We start from the raw sequence: 22270 nt of genomic DNA on the forward strand, positions 1-22270 counted from the left end.
GCCAATATCTTTTTAACCCTAAGAAGTCAACACCCACATCTGCATTTGTTTGGGAGGCTACAGTGCCAGTATATTTGCCTAACTGAGGTATAAGAGAAATCACCTGGGAAAAAAAATGTTTGGGAAGTTAGGATATAGGTAGTAGTTTAAATCTAAAGACATAAAATAAGGGTTCATTGTCAGTATTTGAGAATGTCTTAAGTTTTCATCAGTTAAGAGCTTGTTCCTATTTTTTTGTTTTCTAGAAGCTTTCTAATATTTTTGATTAAGAAAACTCGTAAAAAAAAACAAAACAAAACTGGGACTTTAAAGTTTAACAGCCATAAAATTTCAGCCTTCCGTATTCAAAATGCTAAAACAAAACTCAAAAGTATACAAAAATAAAAACAAAAAATATAATTTCTCTTTCTGTTTTATTTGGGCAAAGGAAGAGGAATTGTAAAGCAGGGTATCAACCATTCTCCATCTGATTGATAAATGCAAAACAATTTCCTTTCATCTTTAAAATGCTTCCTGACATCTAGCATATGTTTTTCATTTCTTGTAAGGGCCAGTTGAGCCTAAAGGTTCAAAGTAATATAATTAACAGACAATTCAAAGTTTTTATCAACTTTTAAAGTAGGGAAAATATACAAAATAAGTACTGGCATGATTATCAAAACACAGAAAAGGAACACAACATTAATTGCATATAGATAGTATGCAAACAAACACACTGCATTTATTAAAAAGTCTAAACAAAATATTCAGTCTTGATTCAGATCTAAACTTTTTTCATCTCTGTACGGCGCATATTGGAAACCTGTTACGAGCAATATTGTGTAATCAGAAAATGTTAGTAACCTCAAAACCTTGTGTATCATTCACACAGAGTGAAAAGACCTAAGGTGCAGCTCTCTAACATAAAATGAATATATTTCATTCTTCACACAAACCTGAAATCTTTATAAGAAAAAACAATTAAACCAAAAGTTCCATGAGGACAGGGGCTGGGTTTGTTTTCTACTCTCCTGAATCCTCAACATCCAGTTTATGTCTGGCACACAAGTGATTCTCACTGCTCATTTGCTTACAGACTGACTGAATCAAGTACAGAGTTTCCTGAATACTTTAAACTATAATTTTATTTTTCCCCACAATAATCTACAGGAATGGCCTGGCTGCTCTAATATTTGCAAATTGGAAATATTTTTGGTTCATTATTTAAAAGAGAGAATGCAATACCTTTAAACTCTATGAAGCCAGAAGTTTATGAGCTAATAAATACATTCAGATGATAAGTACAAATCAGTAAGAGTTTAGTACACATTGGGTTTTTATATGTATTGTCTGAGGATATAAGGGCAAAAAAACATAAAGGCATTTTCAAGTACCAACAGATCAGGCCAATTGTGGAGAGAATAAAAACCCAATGATAAATAAACAAACAAACGAATTCCACTCTTAACTGTACAATGCTTATTTTTTTTAAAGATTTTATTTATTTATTTGACAGACAGAGATCACAAGTAGGCAAAGAGGCAGGCAGGGTTGGGGGGGGAGCAGGCTCCCTGCTGAGCAGAGAGCCTGATGTGGGACTTGATCCCAGAACCCTGGGATCATGACCCAAGCAGAAGGCAGCGGCTTAACCCACTTAGCCACCCAGGCACCCCTACAACGCTTATTTTTAAATGAGAAACTTGAAAATTCCCTCCTGTCAGGCTCTGGATTTCCTGAAGGCTTGGACTGTGCCTGTCCTGGCATCCTCACTGTCTAAAACTTTTGGCTCTCAGGATGTCTTTACACTTTTAAAGTTCTTAAGGACCTCAAAAGCCTTTTGTTTATGTGGACTGTATCATATTCAAAGTAAAACCCGGAAAATTTTTATATATTTATTAATTCATTTAAAAATAACAATAAACCCGGTATATGATAACACGAATATCATATTCTTTATGAAAGATGATTATATTTCCCAAGAAGAAACTCCTGTGAGAATAATCTTTTACACTTTTGCATATCTATTTCTTTGCTGGCTTAAATGAAAAGTCCTTCCATTCAACAGATCTGACATGTTATTTTAATTGCAATATATGAAATATATTCCACCCAGTTATGAAATTGAAGAAGGGATGAGCTTATGGATACCCCAGGGGTCCTTATTCCATACTGTGAAACCACTAATCTGTAATATCATTTGTCATAAGGTTATTGTTTAATAACTATTCGCTGAGTTAATAAAAAGTTAGTTAATAAAAAGTTTAGAGAAAAAAATAAAGGGGCACCTGGGTAGCTCGGTTGGTTGGGCGACTGCCTTTGGCTCGGGTGTCATGATCATGGAGTCCCAGGATACAGTCCCACACTGGGCTCCCTGCTCAGCAGGGAGTCTGCTTCTTCCTCTGATCCTCCCCCCTCATGCTCTCTTTCTCTCTCACTCTCTCCCATTCTCTCTCTCTCAAATAAAGAAATACATCTTTTTTTTTAAAAAGGAAAATAAATAAATTCTAAGGGGACATATACATATATCCAAACATACAAATGATGTGCACATTCATTTTGGATTCAACTGATACTTATTCTTTATAAATGCTGACTATTTCACTACAATAAAATGTTAATTATCCCAAGTCCTCAGCTCATTACAAATAAATTGGGATGCAGATCAAAGGAGGGTATGTGAATGAAAGAGTGAAAAACTCTTAAGAATAAAGCATGTAACTCCAAAATTTAATAGAAAGAAATAGATGACTAGAAAGAGACTTTTCACTTGAGAAATTTCTAAGCATAACCAAATCAAGTAGCTCATTCAAATGCTATATGGGTCTGTTTAAAGCAGTAAATTAGATTGAAACACTTTACTGAACACAAGCTGGATTCTAATATTTTTAGTATCTACATGCCATTTCTAATTAATCTATAAAAACCACAAGAAAAAAACATTTTGCATATATTTTTAGCGCTTTTGCTTTAAATGTTAATAGGAACTAACCAAATACCAGAGAAAATATATTGATTTGAACATTTTATACTTTCTAAGTCACAATTTTTATTCTTTAAAAATAGCCTTAAGTAAACTTAGAAATAAAAATATAATTTTTGAGATCAGATATTGGATTTTTTTTAAAGATATTTCATCATTTGGCAAAAAATAAAATGACTTACTTTTCCTCTTCTTGAGGCCCAGGTACCTGAGAAGCCATTTTAGGTTCTGTCCCAAGATTCTTCTGCATCTGCTGCCGCCTCTTTCTACTTGGTGCAATATCCGTGACATCAGGACTTGAAACAAGGGAATCATCTCCTCTTAATGCAGCTAAAATAAAATGACATAATCAGTGTGACCCAACAAAATTATGCACATAATTTGTAAGCAAGAACTTGCTGCACTGATATGAAGTGACACTCTTAAAATATAGCATAACTATTTTTTTTTAAATTCATGAACATTTGGCAAAGTGGACCAGTTAGATTACAATACTTTAATACCAATGTAAAGCATAAAGTGTATTATACACATGGAATAATTTGATCAAAATGGTCTCTGCCTATCTTGCGCAAAACCCTCCCAAACACATCAAAGGCACAGTTTGATCTTTCAATGCTAGAATTAGATAGAAATGCCTTAGAGGCACGGCTGAAAGGTGTTTGTTGAGGAAGGGGGAGTACAGATACTGCTACAGGAATAGGATAAATCAAATTGATACTAAACAGTAACTTTTAACAGGAATGGGGACTTCTGCTAGTGAGCCGGAGATAATTTCATAGACTTTTCAGCCAACTGCAGAGAATAAGCACAGGAAAAATCTAAGAAAACACTAACAGATGTCTCTACTATGACTTAGTCATTAAACTACCCCTAAAAGTGTTTGATATACATGAAACAGAATCAACAAGAGAAACATGTTTTATTTATATTTCTTTTATTCTCTATAAACAACTTAGTTCCAAAGAGCTTAAGAAGAGTTCAGAATTCTTTCATCTAATACATAGTATACATATATAAATAGGTATTTATATAAAAGACCTCCTTTGCCATTGGTAAACAATGAACAATACCAATATAATTTGGACTTTGGATGTCTTGCTGGTTCATATGAGTTTTGTCTAGCATGTTAACATTTGAAGGTATCAGGGGCAAGCTTTCATCCCAATTAATGAGAAAGCCTTAACAATGTATGAAGTCCTAAAAAGCTGGAAATGAGTGGCAAAAATTCTGTACAAGTCAATTCCTTTAGCACAAATAGGAGTTGGTTTAGTAGAGTCAAGAACCCTATACTTTTCAACAGTTAAGCTTTCTGTTACAGAAAGCTGTGAATACATTTCTCCCTGTAGCTTGAATCAGATGTTTAACGTTCATGAAATTATTAGAATCAAGTGCATTCAGTAACTGCCACCTACTCCATCCGAGAGGAAACGTGATGCAAATGGTTAGCTGACTGTGATGTTGGGTGCAAATGTTGCTAGGAGTTACAGGAGTTAATATTTTCATTAGGATTGTAACTAGAGAACTGACAACAACAATATAAAGCTGCACAGATTTTGAGTGGTCTGCCTAAACCTTAATTCTTTCCCCCATAGGATCTATTATTTTTAGTGTGCAATTCTGCAGAATGAGTGGTTTATCAGGCATACATACACCACATCTTAGAAGATAAGCCTGTATTTTGAATTCTAACTTGCTTCTGAGTGACTGGAGATCACTTGGACACTGTTGATCACTCTCTTCAAAGTCTTCTTTGGATGCCTTCCCTCCCCCCCTTAAAATGGCTACTATTTTTGAGAATATACGTGGTAGACATTTTGCTATGAGTTTTACACATATCACTTTATTATATTATTTTATTACTATTACCTTCGTTTTACTTATGAAGAAACCAAGGCTTTAGAGAGATTAATGATTTGACCAAATCACACAGAGTTTGACTTGATATTTTATCATATGACAAGTAAAAAATAAGTCTCCTTAGTGGATAAAGTATTCCTTGATCATATATTAACTCAATACCGATCAAATGATATTTTACTTTCCAAAGCTACTTAAGTCATTAGGGCACATGAGTTCTACCACATTTCTCATATATTATTTTACTAGCTATTACTATTTTAGGAGTAGAGGAGGATAGATAACAAAGGAAGTTTCTCTGAACACATTAAAGCTGAACAACTTCCCTAATTTTATTAAGCCATGAGATTACTATGGAAAATAACTCTGGTTTCCTGATCTTTTTCCCCAGTCTGCTCTCATCCAGGATTTACTCAGTCACATAAGCAATTAACAAAGTTCAGGCTTGCCTATTAACAAAGCTAGTAAGAATGTCAGAGTTATAAGACATTTCAGAAAAAAATGCATTTAATGTTATGTTGGACATCTAGGAGGTAATAATGTTAAATTTATTTAAATTAAAATGTTAAGGTAAAATTTTAAAAAATGAAATTATCAAAAAGTTCTACCATTCATTTCAAAACTCCGAATAATGACTTAATATATTGGCACCCAAAAACATGTTTTATATGGAATGTGGTTATACTATTTCTTATAAGGTTTAGAATTTACTTTAAAATACAATGCAATTAAATGTATGTTGTTCATCAGGGTGAGAACCTAGCTCACTTAGTAGCTGCTAACACCTACTCAAAAATGCACAACCCATTGAGTTGAAGGTCCTTTATGGGTTCTCTATTCTGTTCCATTGATATACGTGTCTGTTTTTGTGCCAGTACCATACTGTCTTGATGATCACAGCTTTAAGTCCAGAATTGTGATGCCTCCAGCTTTGATCTCCTTTTTTAACATTCCTTTGGCTATTTGGGGTCTTTTTTAGTTTCATACAAAATTTAGGCTTGTTTGTTCCAGCTCTGTGAAAAATGCTATCAAAATGATATTTTGATAGGGATTGCAATGAATGTGTAGATTGCTCTGGATAGCATAGACATTTTTTTTTTATTATGTTCAGTTAGCACAGACATTTTAACAATATTTGTTCTTCTAAACCATGAGCATGGAATGTTTTTCCATTTCTTTGTGTCTTCCTCAATTTCTTTCACAAGTGTTCTACAGTTTTCAGAGATGCTTTTCCTCTTTGGTTAGGTTTACTTCTAGGTATCTTATGGCTTTTGGCATAATTATAAATGGAAATCAATCCCTTGATTTCCCTTTTTTCTGCTTCATTACTAGTCTACAGAAATGCAACTGACTTCTGTATGTTGATTTTACATCCTGTGACTTTGCTGAACTCCTGTTACCAGGTCTGGCAATTTTTTAGTGGTGTCTTTTGGGCTTTCTATATAGAGTATCATGTCATCTGCAAAGACTGAAAGTTTGACTTGTTCTTTGCCGATTTGGATGCCTTTTATTTCTTTTTATTTGATTGCTGAGGCTAGAACTTCCAGTACTATACTGAACAACACTGGTAAGAATGAACATCCCTGTCATGTTCCTGATCTTAGTGGAAAAGATCTCAGTTCTTCTCCATTGAAGATGATGTTTGCTGTGGGTCTCTCACACATGGCTTTTACAATGTTGAGGTATGTTCCCTCCATCCCTACATGATAGAGGGTTTTTATCAAGAAAGGATGCTATATTTTGTCAAGTGCTTATATTCAACTAATCTTAGGCAAAGGAGTAAAGAATACCCAATGGAAAAAAACCAGTCTCTTCAATAACTGGTGTTGAGAAAATTGGACAGCCACATGTAGAAGAATGAAACTGTACTACTTTCTTACACCATACACAAAAATAAACTCAAAATGGATGAAAGATCTAATTGTGAGAAAGGAATCCATCAAAATTCTTGAGGAGAACAAAGGCAGCAACCTCTTTGACCTCGGCCGCAGAAACTTCTTGCTAGACACGTCTCCAAAGACAAAGGAAACAAAGGCAAAAATGAACTACGTGGACTTCACACAGATAAAGAGATTCTGCACAGCAAAGGAAACAATCAACAAAATCAAAAGACAATGTACAAAATGGGAGAAGATATTTGCAAATGTCTTATCAGAGAAAGGGCTAGTATCCAAAATCCATAAAGAATTTATCAAACTCAACACCCAAAGAACAAATAATCCAGTCAAGAGACAGAAGACATGAACAGATATTTCTCCAAAGAAAACATACAAATGGCCAACAGACAAATGAAAATTTTGCTCAACATCACTGAGCATCAGGAAAATACATATCAAACCCACAATGAGATACCACCTTACATCAGTCAGAATGGTTAAAATTAACATAGGAAACAACAGATGTTGGCAAGGATGTGGAGAAAGGGGAACCCTCTTACACTGTTAGTGGGAATGCAAGCTGGTGCAGCCACTCTGGAAAACAGTATGGAGGTCCCTCAAAAAGTTAAAAATAGAACTAACCTATGACCCAACAACTGCACTACTGGTATTTATTCAAAGGATACAAAAATCATAATTCAGAGGGGCACATACACCCCAGTGTTTATAGAAGCAATGTCCAAAATAGCCAAGATATGGGAAGAGCCCAGATGCCCAACAACAGATGAACAGATAAAGAAGATATAATACACACACACACACACACACACACACACACACACACACACACAGGAATATTACTCAGTCATCAACTGGAATCTTGCTATTTGTAACAACATGGATGGAACTAGAAGGTATTATGCTATGTGAAATAAGTCAACCAGAAAAGACAATTATCATATGATCTCACGCATATGTGGAATTTAAGAAACAAAACAGATGAACATTGGGGGAAGGAAAGGAAAAATAAAATAAGATGAAAGAGAGGGAGACAAACCGTAAGACACTCTAACTCTAGGAAACAATGTGACAGTTGCTAGAGGGGAAATAAATGGGGAACAGGGTGACTGGATGCCGGGCACGAAGAAGGGCACTTAATGTAATGAGAACTGGGTGTTATATGCAACTCATGAATCACAAAATTCTACCCCTGAAACTAATAATACACTATGTATTAACTGAATTGAACTTACATAAAGAATTTTTTAAAAATGCACAGCCCAGGAGCAGATTGTTGAGATTCTAAAAATAATGTCCATACTTCTTTTTTTAACTTATTTATTTGATAGAGATCACAAGTAGTCAGAGAGGCAGGCAGAGAGAGAGGAGGAAGAGGCTCCCTGCGGAGCAGAGAGCCCAACATGGGGATCGATCCCAGGACCCTGGGATCATGACCTGATCCGAGCGCAGAGGCTTTAACCCACTGAGCCACCCAGGTGCCCCAAAGTCCATACTCTTGAGGGGGCTACTAAAAGCACTTTTGTTATTTATATATCAATGAATAATAGATAATTTATTAATTACTACAGTGAATGACAAAAATGTGTATCTCTTAGTAAACACATGGCATGAAAACAAGCATGATATGATGAATATTGCATATGGGATCTCATAAGTGGAAATTAAATGTATTCCAGATATACAAATTGACTAAAATATTTTAGAGATACTCTCCACCATTTTACAAACAGGCTATAATCCACTGAGGTCTGTTTAATCTTGGAGATGATACCTTGTGCTAAATTTTGTATCCAGTCATGAACTCCAGACAATTGGTGGCCTGATGTCAGGAAGAATCATCACTTCTGCCTCAGGAATCTTTTTATTTGCCAAAAGTGAACTTTTTATGTGACTGAACTACCTAAAAAGACAGATGGCTAGAATTTCTTCAAGTTTACAGAACAGGTTTATGAATTAGTTTGTACTTACTTATTAGTAAATATTAATTTGATAATTGTGTGTGGGGGAAACCCTAATCTGGTAATTTGTTATTATTATCCTTCTCATTCTAGCTTCTTGGTATCTACCATTATTTACCACAAAGAACCTAAAAGTTGTGTATAACCAAATATTTCAGGTCAGCTCACTGTACCATTTGTATTCCTTTCTCTTCATAATTATAGGGTAGCCTCTTTGTAATGTTGTTATGAGGAAAAAGGACTAGCATATAAGCTAATTACTGTTTAAATTAAATATATCTTTTTTGGTTTGTCTTTGTACTGTGGGAAACAGTTTTTCTTTCAGTTTATTACATACATGTAGTAGCAAATTGTATAATAATAGATTCTCTTAATTCATAAATTCCTTTAAAAGCAAATTTTGGTAATATTTATATAGACTTTAATAAAAAGGAAAAGGTTCTACTCTATCCTTTCCTCTCCACCCCTCAATGCCAGAAAACAGGAAAAAGAGGCACAAGTCCCATACCTGGTACCTGAGTATTAAATTGCTCATCTCAAGCAGTCCTTAAATTTCCACCCCTCCTACCTCTAACCTTTATTTGTGCTAATGTTTGGTCTTATTTCATTTGGTCTTATGCTGGATATTTTATTTCTATTCTGATATTGGATCCCGTGAAAAATGATGCAGGGTCTCCAAACAAGCAAATCCATTTTATATTCAACAGAAGGGATCTAAAGTCAATCTATACCTCTATCTGTATCTATGAAGTCAAACATGGGACTTCCAAATTGTCTATTATTTATAATCTTGCATATTTTTAAGGGCAACAACCAAAGTTTTCACTTTCAAGTACTACATCCCATTTTTAAGGAAAAAAAAATCAATTCATATTAAGATTACCCAGTTGTACATACTCATTTTTCATATGAGAAAGAATATGAAAAGAGTTGGAAAAGAATGGCAAATGTTCAAAGGATAATGAGAAGTAGTGTGGCCTAGCTGGAATAGCATTCATGAGAGAAAGATATAGAAAATGACTGGATAAGAATGGGCAGCAAGGAAGAAGGGAGAGGGAAAAAGAGAGATACGCTAAATAAATTAGCATATTTACTATGCTAATAAATTAGCAACCTTTCAAATCTAGCCAGAAGACTATGAATTCAATATTGACCGGGTTTTATTTTTTTTCCTGAGATTTCACCTCCAGAATTCTCAGTTTTTACTATTAGTATCAGTCTCTGACATGACAATGTGTCTTTCACCATTTCCAGAATTTTTTTGTTTAAAGAAAACAAAAGAGAAGAAAAAACTATTGCCAATGAACTTAACAACAGCTGAAACACTGATGGGCAGAGCTGTGGGATAAATTTCAAGTTCTCATTAGGTTCACTGAACCTAGAAAATGGGGAATCTTTACACAAGCCTTGTTATTGTGAAAGGTGGCTCCACAGAAAGCCACACTTCTTCTCATCTGACAGAAGAACTGCAGGAGTTTGGCAGTCGTATTTCAGACATGAGAGGCAGTGCTGGCTTCCCTGCGTACCCTCAATGTCTCAATATCCAGACAAAATGACACTGTTGGCAAAACTGCCAGCAATCTGCATAAATCCCATGAGTTTACTACCTGGTAAATTATTGGCTCAACTAAGTGCTCCCTTCCAACGAGACCCACTTCGGTCATTGCAGTCACCCCTAGTAGTTCCAATCCACAGCAATCTCTCCTTTCTCTGCAAGGTTTACAGTCTGAACCACTCACTTCACGCATACGGTCTTATTTTGTTATTCTCTTTTTATGTATATCTCTTTTTTCCTCAATTAGATCAAGGACTATGAACACCCTACAGCTAGAAGCTATGCTCTATACTTTGATATATCCCTAATATAACCCAATAGTGTTATAATGAGAAATAGGAAGACTTGAACTTTTTTCAAATGTATATTTAATTTTTTTTTTAACCAAAACTTATTTACTTATGGCCTTCTAAATGAGGTGTAGAGAAAAGAAGAATCAGAAGACCTGGGTCTGGATCTCTAGTTCTGCCATTTACCCTGGACATACTACAGAATTTAAGTTCCAAAGATGAGAAACGTATTTTAACCATGGTATCTGCCATGATTAAATGAGACAAAATGTTTTCTAAATCATGGTGTCAGAAATATTTGATTTCAGCATGTAAGTATTATTAACAAAGTGTATATATCCCTATAAAAGATCAAGCTGAGATGAATTTAGATTAATTTGAAGAACATTCAGGCTACCATCTACAGCTTAAAAGAGACATAAAAGTAAAACAACTAAAAAAAAAAAAAAAAAAAAAAAAAAAAACTAACTCCAAGTAAGATGACTTCAGGGTTTTCTAAACTCAAAATAACTCAACTTTCATGAAACTATTATGTGTTATGAATGTACAGTAGTCCATCTGCCATGGCTGTTTTTCACCTTTTTATTCATTTATTGATTTCACAAATATTTTATGAAGTGTTTATATTTAATGTCATTCTTTTTTATTTCAAAAGATATAAAATATAGAGAGGAAAACCCAAAATGCAAACCTTAAGATGCTACCCTAAGTAAATCCGAAAATTCAAAGAAAAAAAAAAAAAAACACTATTTCTTTCACCAGGGAAAACAACAAACCAATGACTTGGGCTCCTTCATGTTCTGTAGTTTGTCTTACTGACAGGTATAAAGATAAGCTGAAGAAGAAAAAAAAAAAAGCTAAGATAAGGTAGGTCACACCATACTTCAGTGAGTAGTATCTTAAAGTGGGATATCTGGAGGTAGGAAATTTCTAATCTGAGCAAACAAGCAAACATTATTTTCCCTCACCGTTCATCAAAGAGACCTTTTTCAAATCTGTAATCAGCTGCTACCCAGTTTTCACAATCTAATCTGAATAAATGATGACCACCTTGCACAAAAGGTCAATGGTTTAACTTATTAATCAGCAATCACCAAGTAAACTGATAAGTAACATCACACTAAACACTTGAGAGAGAGAGAGAGAAAGAGAGAGTGTGTGTGTGTGTCTGTGTGTGTATTCACATTCATATATACATATACATATACTTTGCCAAAAGTGAGGCTCTTCTTTTAGCCAGCACAGCTGGAAGTGAAACTTAATGACAAATACCTACTGACATTAGGGTAACTTAAGAGGTCGTCTTTGGAAATCCAATACTCTCAATGTCAGAGGCAGGGTAGACCACTAAAGATAAAGTACAGACTTTAAAGTATTCACAGCACTTAAGAAAAATTAATTTGAACCTATTAAGTATTATTCTGCACCTATACAGCAATGTTATTTTAAAAAATACTTTTAAAAAATTTAATACCAAATGAATTCAATACTTTAAATCTTCAGGATTTATTCATTCATTCTTTCACTTATTCAACACATATTAATTGTTTTCTATGTGTCAAGGACTACCTGGAAGACACCACCACCAGGTATTCAAAAAGTTTATAGCTGAGTAGAGCAGAAGGACACTACTATTTGCAAAAAAAATCTTAAGACACATAAGCAATTATAAAGGAACTAATTTGAAAGTTCTAAAGTAGGTGCAAATGTCCAACCTTTTATTTTTTTCCAAGTTAACCTGAGAAGCTTCAATATTTCCTTTCCATTATTAAGTACTAGTTATAATTTGATTTCTTATCTTATTTTTCTTCATAAGGATATTCCTTTTGAAAGGATAATCATCAGTATCAGATGGCTCTGAAGATTTCCCAAAAGAGAAAATTAAAAGGCCAGCTCACTCTGAGTGAACTGACAAGAAAAGACTGCATTTTAAAATTAAATATTAGGATCCTTAGGAGTGAACTCAAACAGCACTTCTTTTCTTTTTAAAGATTTTTAAAAATTTATTTGAGAGAGAGAGAGCAGAGCAAGAGAGCGAGCACACGAGTTGGTGGGGAGGAGCAGAAACAGAGGGAGAAAAAAGCTCCCCACTTGAGCAGGGAGACCGACATGGGGCTCAATCCCAGACCCTGGGATCAGGACCTGAGCTGAAGGCAGACGCTTAACAGACTGAAGCCACCCAGATGCCCCTCAAATAGCATTTCTAAATTGAAACTACACTGTGACCTATTTAATAGTCCTTTATATGGCTCCACAACATCCTTAGATTTCATCATACTGTAATAATTTATTTAATATTTATAAGCTCCATGAAGGCAGGGGCTGCATAAGTCTTATTCACTATTGGTACAAGACAGACTAGTTTGATCTCTAAACACATTGTAACCCATCAATAAATATTAGTTGATTCATACGAATGCTTAAATACTAACAATGTTAACAAAAAACTTCTTAAAAATTATTTCAAATCTATATAAAACCCTATACCACTGATTAGCTATGCTTGCTGCTGCCAGACCAGTTAACATTAAGAAAAGTATCAGTGAGGAAAAGCAGTTTATGAAAGAACAACATTAGCCTTCAATCTATATCATTTTGTAGTTAAAAATAACAAACACTGGAAAGCAATTTTAATGGTTAATGAGTCTTCAGAAAACAAAACTACAATTTTTCAGCTTTCACCAGCTTTGTAAAGTGGCCTCTGCCTGTGACCTATGTCATGAAATGTTTGGACTCAACATAAAGCTTTCATTGTTGTACATGAGTCAGGTATGGTTTTCCATCAATGGATGGCATTTTTTGGCATTTTCTTCATAGAGATTGAAAGGTTTTGAAATTTTCATTTTTTTTTATTTGGGTCAACTTTTAATAAAACCTAGACTTTTTACAGAGTTTAGGATTTCCTTGAACTGGTAAGAATTTTGGAAAAAAAATAAGACAACGAATGAAATATAAACCTGTTTTACAGAAATAATATATGAAATCTTTCAGTTTTGTTTTGTCTTAAATAATGTATTACCAGGATATTATCTACAATGACTCCAGGGTAACTGATTAGAACTAGGACAAGACAACTAGTTTAACTAGCAAGTCAAAATAAGAATAGGATGAGAGTGGCAAAAATAAAATGTTGCATAATTAAATGGTAAAATGGGTAGATAAGAATCACTAATCTAAATCACAGACCCTCACTTTAAAGATTAACAGGGGTAAGAAGGATTTGACTGAGTTTATGTGACCTGATGTACTTCTCTACTTCATTTTGCCAATATCTGTTCAATCGTAGGAAATTCTAGAATACCTTTGATACATTAAGAAAAAGTATTCTATTTGCACTTCCTTAAATTCCTTTATAATAAAGTTAATGCCTTTGTGATATAATTTAGCCAGTTCATAGTGGTTCTGTAAAAAGGCAAATATGAGGTTAAATTTCAGAGGCTTCCCTTGAAAACTGTGCAAAGATTTTCAAAAAGATCCATGCTGTAGATGGGTCCCAACTAGCCTTCAAACCAAACGTGATTAAAGCAATACTTTAACTAAGGACTGAAAAAAAAAAAAAAATCCCCTGCCAAACAGTCAAATAACTAAGTTAATGTTTATACGGAGTTAATAAAATACTGCAGAAGGATCCTACACATGACCATTAATCCCTGACAAAATGACTATAAGCAATTCTGTGTGAGTTTTTATTGTAATCTATAAAACTAGGTGTGGAGAAGTGAGACCAAATAGTTACTTTGGGTACAAAAAATGCCCTGAAATAAATGGTGCAGGGAAAACTGGATAGCTACATGTAGAAGAGTGAAACCGGACCACTTTTTAACACCATACACAAAAATAAACTCAAAATAGATTAAAGACCTAGATGTGAGATCTGAAAGCACAAAAATCTTAGAAGAGAACACAGGCAGTAATTTCTCTGACATCAGTTGTAGCAACATTTTTCTACATACATCTTCTAAGGCTAGAAAACAAAAGCAAAAATAGACTATTTGGACTAAAACAACATAAAAGCTTTTGCACAGCAAAGGAAACCATCAATAAAACAAAGACAACCTACTGAATAGCAGAAAATATTCACAAATGATATATCCAATAAAGGGGTTAATATCCAAAATATATAAACAACTTACACAACTCAACACCAAAAAAACCCAAACAATCTAATTTTAAAATGGGCAGAAGACCTGAACAGATATTTTCCCAAGGACATAAAGATGGCCAACAGACACATGAAAAGATGCTCAACATCATTTATCATCAGGGAAATGCAAATCAAAACCACAGTGAGGTATCACCTCACACCTGTTAGAATGGCTAAAATCAAATGACAAGAAATAGCAAGTATCAGCATGAACGTGGAGAAAAAGGAACTTTTGTGCACTGCTAGTGGGAATGTAAGTTGGTGTAGCCACTGTGGAAAACAATATAGAGGCTCTTCAAAAAAATGAAAATAGAAACTCCACACAATCTAATAATTCCACTACTGGGTATTCACCCCCCAAAAATGAAAACATTAATTATAAAAGATACATGTATCCTTATGTTTATTGCACCATTATCGCCAACAGCCAATATATGGAGGTAACCTAAGAGTCCACCTACAGACAAATGAATAAGGAAAATGTGGGGTGTGTGTGTGTATGTGTGTAACAGAATTATTACACAGCCATAAAAAAGGATGAATTTGTGCCACTTGGGACAACATGGATGGACCTGAAGGATGTTATGCTAAGTGAAGTAACTCAGAGAAAGACAAATACCACAGAATTCCACTCATAAGTGGAATCTAAACAACAACAACAACAAATGAATAAACAAAAAGCAAAATCAAACCTAGATACAGAGAAGACTTGCCAGCGGGGAGGTGGGTGGGGGTCAGGCAAAACGGGTGAAGGGGAGAGGAAGATACACGCTTCCAGTTAAGGAATGAATAAGTCACAAGAATAAAAAGTACAGTGTATGGAATATAATCAATGATACTGTAAAAGAATGTATGGGGACAGATGATAGCTACACTAGTGGTGAGCATAGCACAGTGAATAAACTGGTCAAATCACTATGCTGTACACCTAAATCTAATGTACACATTGGACATCAAAGAGACTCAAACAAAGAGCCCTGATTCTGTAATTCATTATCCTTTTAAAAAATTATTATCTTATATTATCTGAATTTGAGAAGAAAAACTAAATGCACTCTAAGGCCATTTTAGTCACTTTTACTAAGTTAGTATTAGATTAAATGTCTTGCCCAGAGGGGAGAGTTAAGATGGCGGAGGAATAGCAGACTGAGATAATATCAGATCACAGGAATTCAGCTAGATAATTATCAAACCATTCTGAACACCTATAAACCCAACAGGAGATCGAAGAGAAGAAGAGCAGCAATTCTAGAAACAGAAAATCAACCACTTTCTGAATGGTAGGACATGCGGAGAAGTGAATCTGAAGTGACTAGAAGATAGACCACAGGGGAAGGGGCTGGCTCCCAGCAAGTGGTGGAATAATGGAGCACAAAATCCTAACTTTTAGAAGTCTGCTCCACTGAGGGACATCACTCCGGAGCCTAAGCGGGGGTGGAGTCCTCGAGGGGACAGCGTGGTCTCAGGACCTGCAGGATGACAGAAGGATTGGGGGTGCCTGAGTGTGGCAGAGCTCGCAGGTATCAGAGTGGGGAAGTTGACTACAGAGACGGAGTGGAGAAGTGAGTTCTCAGCTCGGGGTTACCTTAAACTGTGATCTGTGGCACAGCTGGACCACAACTCTTTGAGCAGGGACCCCACAAGTGGCAGATCCAGGGAGACCCACCTTCCTCCACCAAAAGAGCACCGCAGCAGGAATCAGCTGGGTTTGGAGACTCTAAATGGGACTGTGTGCCAGAGACAGAAATGCTCAGTCACAGGCCAGGTGAGCTTGAAGTGAGGCCAGCGACCAGGGAGATGGGAGTGATTGACCGCTTTTCTCCAAGGGCACACTGAGGAGTGGGGCCTCGAGACATCGGCTCCTGCAGGCTGGAGACTGGGAGGCCTCCATTTCATTCCAGTCCTCCAGAGCTCTACGGAAAGCGATCAGGGAACAAAATCTCCAGAGAGTGAACCCAAGCAGATTATTTAGCCTAGCCCCTGGCAAGGGCGGCACAATTCCGCCTAGGTCAAAGACTTTTGAGAATCACTACATCAGGTCCCTCCCCCAGAAGATCAGCAAGAACTTCCAGCCAAGACCAAGTTCACTGACCAAGGAGAACAGCAGGAGGAGGGGAAAGCAAAGTGGAATTAATGGCTTTCTCCCCAGATTCGTTAGTCCTGCAAGTTAATTAAATTTTTTAAATTTTATTTCTTTCTTATTCTAATTTTTAAACTTATCCTCTTTCCTCTTTTAAAGTTTTTTAACTAGTTTATCTTAACAATACCTTTCTAAAAAAGAATTTTTTAAAAACCTTCATTATTATAGTCATATTTTATTGTTCATTGTATCTAACATTATTTTTTGTGTACACATAGGGTTTTTTTTTCTAAAAAATTTTGGGATACAATTTCTTCTAATAGATCAAAATATACCCTAAATCTAGCACAGGGCTTTATTCTACTCTCCAGCCTGACCAAATTCCCTCCACTTCCTTTTTCTTTCTATTTCCAACCAACTTATCAATTCCTTTTTTAGAATTTTTAAAAAAATTTTCATCTTTACAGTCATATTCTATCCCTTCATTGTGTTTGCCCTTATTTTTGTATATATATATATAAGTTTTTCTTTCTTTAAAATTTTGGGAGGTAGTTGGTAATTTCTTCTAAGAGACCAAAATACACCCAAAATCAAGTGGGTGGCTCTGTTCTACTCTACAGTCTAATATATATATATTTTTAATTAAAAATTTTTTTTAAATTTTTAAAAAATTTAAAAGGGGGGACCCTTTTAGACCCCCTCGATTTGGGGTCTCTTCTGAATTGGTTAATGTACATTTTTCTGGGGTCATTGCCACACTTTTAGTATTTTATTCATTCATTCGTATATTCTAATCCGGATATAATGACAATGCAGAAAAACTCACCACAAAAAAAAACAAAAAAACAAAAAACCAACAACAACAAGCAGTACGAAGGCTAGGGACCTAATCAATACAGACATTAGTAAAATGTCAGATCTAAATTCAGAATGACGATTCTCAAGGTGCTAGCTGGGCTCAAAAAAGGCATGGAAGATTCGAGAAACCCTGTTTGGAGAAAAAAAAGCTCTTTCTGGAGAAATAAAAGAACTAAAATCTTACCAAGTTGAAATAAAAAAAAGCTATTAATGAGGTACAATTTTTAAAAAAAGGAGGCTCTTACTACTAGGATAAATGAGGCAGAAGAGAGAATTAGTGAGATAGAACACCAAATGACAGAGAATAAAGAAGCTGAGCTGAAAAGAGACAAACAACTACTGGAACATGAGAGGAGAATTCAAGAGATAAGTGATACCATAAGATGAAACAATATTAGAATAATTGGGATTTCAGAAGAAGAAGAAAGAGAGGGGGCAGAAGATATAGTGGAGAATTTCCCTAATATGGAAAGGGAACAAGGATCAAAATCCAGGAGGCTCAGAGAACCCGCCTCAAAATCAGTAAGAATAAGTCCACACCCCGTCATCTAATAGCAAAATTGACAAGACTTAGTGACAAAGAGAAAATCCTGAAAGCAGCCCGGGAGAAGAAGTCTGTAACATACAATGGTAAAAATATTAGATTGGCAGCAGACTTATCCACGGAGACCTGGTAGGCCAGAAAGAACTGGCATGATATATTAAGAGCACTAAATGAGAAAAACATGCAGCCAAGAATGCTATATCCAGCTAACCTATCATTGAAAATAGAAGGAGAGATAAAAAGCTTCCAGGACAAACAAAAACTGAAAGAATTTGCAAACACCAAACAAGCTCTACAAGAAATACTGAAAGGGGTCCTCTAAGCAAAGATAGAGCCTAAAAGTAACAGACCAGAAAGGAGCAGAGACAATATACAGTTAATAGTCATCTTACAGGAAATAAAATGGCACTAAATTCATATCTTTCAATAGTTACCCTGAATGTAAATGGGCTAAATGCCCCAATCAAAAGACACAGGGGATCATAATGGATGAAAAACCAAAACCCAGGAGTGCCTGGGTGGCTCAGTGGGTTAAAGCCTCTGCCTTTGGATCAGGTCATGATCTCAGGATCCGGGATTGATCCCCACATCGGGCTCTCTGCTCAGCGGGGAGCCTGCTTCCCCTTCTCTCTTTCTCTGCCTGCCTCTCTGCCTGCTTGTGATCTCTGTCTCTCAAATAAATTAAAAAAACAAAACAAAACAAAACAAAACAAAAAAAAAAAAACAATCCCAAAACCCATTCATGTGCTGTCTACAAGAAACTCATTTTAAACACAAAGACACCTCCAGATTTAAAGTGGGGGGGAGGGGGTGTGGAAAACAATTTACCATGCTAACGGACATCAAAAAGAAAGCTGGGGTGGCAATTCTTATATCAGGTAAATTAGATTTTAAGCCAAAAAATATACTAAGAGATGAGGAAGGACACTATATCATACTTAAAGGGTCTGTCCAGCAAGAAGATCTAACAATTTTAAATATCTATGCCCCTAACATGGAAGCAGCCAATTATATAAGCCAATTATATAAGCCAATTAATAACAAAAGCAAAGAAACACATCAACAATAATACAATAACAGTAGGGGACTTTAACACCCCCCATACTGAAACAGACAGATCATCCATTCAAAAGATCAAGGAAATAAAGGTCTTAAATGACACTAGGACCAGATGGAAATCATAGATCTATTCAGAACATTCCATCCCAAAGCAACAGAATACACATTCTTCTCTAGTGCACATGGACATTCTCCAGAATAGATCACATCCTGGGTCACAAATCAGGCCTCAACTGGTACGAAAATACTGGGATCATTCTCTGCATATTTTCAGACCATAATGCTCTGAAGCTAGAACTTAATCACAAGAGGAAAGTTGGAAAGAACTCAAATACATGGAGGCTAAAGAGCATCCTACTAAAGAATGAATGGGTTAACCAGGAAATTAAAGAAGAATAAAGGAAAAATTCATGGAAACAAATGATAATGAAAACACAATGGTTCAAAATCTGTGGGACATGGCAAAGGGGGTCCTAAGCGGAAAGTATATAGCGATACAAGCCTTTCTCAAGAAACAAGAAAGGTCTCAAATACACAACCTAACCCTACACCTAAAGGAGCTGGAGAAAGAACAGCCAAGAAAGCCTAAACCCAGTAGGAGGAGAGAATTCATAAAGATCAGAGCAGAAATCAATTAAACGGAAACCAAAAGAACAGTAGAATAAATCAACAAAACTGGGAGCTAGTTCTTTGAAAGAATTAATAAGATTGATAAACCCCTGGCCAAACTTATCAAAAAGAAAAGACAAAGGACCCAAATTAATAAAATCATGAATGAAAGAGGAGAGATCACAACCACCAATACCAAAGAAATACAAACAATTTTAAGAACATATTATGAGCAATGATACGCCAGCAAATTTGACAATATGGAAGAAATGGATGCATTCCTAGAGAGGTATAAAGTACCAAAACTGAACCAGGAAGAAAGAGAAAACCTGAACAGACCCATATCCAGTAAGGGGATTGAAGCAGTCATCAAAAATCTTCCAACAAACAAGAGCCCAGGGCCAGATGGCTTCCCAGGGAAATTCTACCAAACATTTATTTTTTTTTTTTTTAAGATTTTTTATTTATTTATTTGACAGAGAGAGAGATCACAAGTAGGCAGAGAGGCAGGCGACGGGGGGTGGGGGGGGCAGGATCCCTTCTGTGCAGAGAGCAGGATGTGGGGCTCGATTCCAGGACCCTGAGATCATGACCCGAGCCAAAGTCAGAGGCTTAACCCACTGAGCCACCCAGACACCCCTCTACCAGACATTTAAAGAAGAATTAATACCTATTCTCCTGAAATTGTTCCAAAAAAATAGAAGTGGAAGGAAAACTTCCAAACTCATTTTATGAGGCCAGCATTATCTTGACCCCAAAACCAGACAAAGACTCCATCAAAAAAGAGAATTACAGACCAATATCCTTAATGAACACAAATGTGAAAATTCTCACCAAAATATTAGTCAATAGGATCCAACAGTACATAAAGGATTATTCACCATGACCAAGTGGGATTTATTCCAGGGCTGCAAGGTTGGTTCAACATCCGCAAATCAATCCATGTGATACAACACATTAATAAAAGAAAGAACAAGAACCATATGATACTCTCAATAGATGCTGACAAAGTACAGCATCCTTTCTTGATCAAAACTCTTCACAGTGTAGGGATGGAGGATAAATACCTCAATATCATCAAAGCCATCTATGAAAAAGCCACCACAAATATCATTCTCAATGGAGAAAAACTGAGAGCTTTTCCGCTAAGGTCAGGAACATGGCAAAGATGTCCATTATCACCACTGCTATTCAACAAAGTAATAGAAGTCCTAGCCTCAGCAATCAGACAACAAAAAGAAATAAAAGGCATCCAAATCAGCAAAGAAGAAGTCAAACTATAACTCTTTGCAGATGATATGATACTTTATGTGGAAAACCCAAAAGACACCACTCCAAATCTGCTAGAACTTGTACAGGAATTCAGTGAAGTGTCAGGATATAAAATCAATGCACAGAAATCAGTTGCATTTTTATACACCAACAACAAGACAGAAGAAAGAGAAATTAAGGAGTCAATCCCATTTACAATTGCACCCCAAAACATACCATACCTAGGAATAAACCTAACCAAAGAGGCAAAAAATCTGTACTGAGAAAACTATAAATTACTCATGAAAAAAATTGAGGAAGACACAAAGAAATGGAAAAATGTTCCATATTCATGGATTGGAAGAACAAATATTGTGAAAATGTCTGCTACCTAAAGCAATCTACATGTTTAATGCAGTATCTATCAAAATACCATCAATTTTTTTTCAAAGAAATGGAAAAAATAATCCTAAAATTTATATGGAACCAGAAAAGACCCCAAATAGCCAGAAGAATGTTGAAAAAGAAAGCCAAACTTGGTGGCATCACAATTCCAGACTTTAAGCTCTATTACAAAGCTGTCATCATCAAGACAGTATGGTACTGGCACAAAAACAGACACATACATCAATGGGACAGAACTGAGAGCCCAGAAATGGACCCTCAACTCTATGGTCAGCTAATCTTTGACAAAGCAGAAAAGAATGTCCATTGGAAAAAAGACTGTCTCTTCAACAAATGGTGTTGGGAAAATTGGACAGCCACATGAAGAAAAATGAAACTGGATCATTTCCTTACCACCCACACAAAAATAGACTCAAAATGGCTGAAGGACCTCAATGTGAGAAAGGAATCCATCCAAATCCTTGAGAACATAGGCAGCAACCTCTTCGACCTTAGCCGCAGCAACTTCTTCCTAGGAACATCGCCAAAGGCAAAGGAAGCAAGCAAAAATGAACTATTGGGACTTCATCAAGATCAAGCGCTTTTACACAGCAAAGGAAACAGTCAACAAAACCAAAAGACAACTGACAGAATGGGAGAAGATATTTGCAAGTGACATGTCAGATAAAGGGCTAGTTTCCAAAATCTATAAAGAACTTATCAAACTCAACGCCCAAAGAACAAAGAATCTAATCAAGAAATGGGCAGAGGGCGTGAACAGACATTTTTGCAAAGACGACATCCAGATGGCCAACAGACAC

At 35.7% G+C, this 22270-nt stretch overlaps 1 protein-coding gene across 7 annotated transcripts in view; it reads right to left on the reverse strand.

Moving 5' to 3' along the window:
- The window catches only part of XRCC4 (X-ray repair cross complementing 4), a 332298-nt gene that overhangs the window by 168820 nt on the left and 141208 nt on the right, over nucleotides 1–22270 (reverse strand). For all 7 annotated transcript variants that reach the window (XR_004381362.1, XM_032847173.1, XM_032847207.1 and 4 more), the window contains exon 7: nucleotides 3142–3289. Coding sequence is in view for 6 of the 7 variants with exons in the window: in XM_032847173.1 (XP_032703064.1) it covers nucleotides 3142–3289 (148 nt within the window). In the remaining variant the exon portion in view is untranslated. The remainder of the gene's footprint in view (nucleotides 1–3141; nucleotides 3290–22270) is intronic.

Source organism: Lontra canadensis, unplaced genomic scaffold (genome assembly GCF_010015895.1).
Source record: "Lontra canadensis isolate GAN:19392208 unplaced genomic scaffold, GSC_riverotter_1.0 scaffold4, whole genome shotgun sequence".
In the NCBI taxonomy this organism is placed as follows: Eukaryota; Metazoa; Chordata; class Mammalia; order Carnivora; family Mustelidae; genus Lontra; species Lontra canadensis.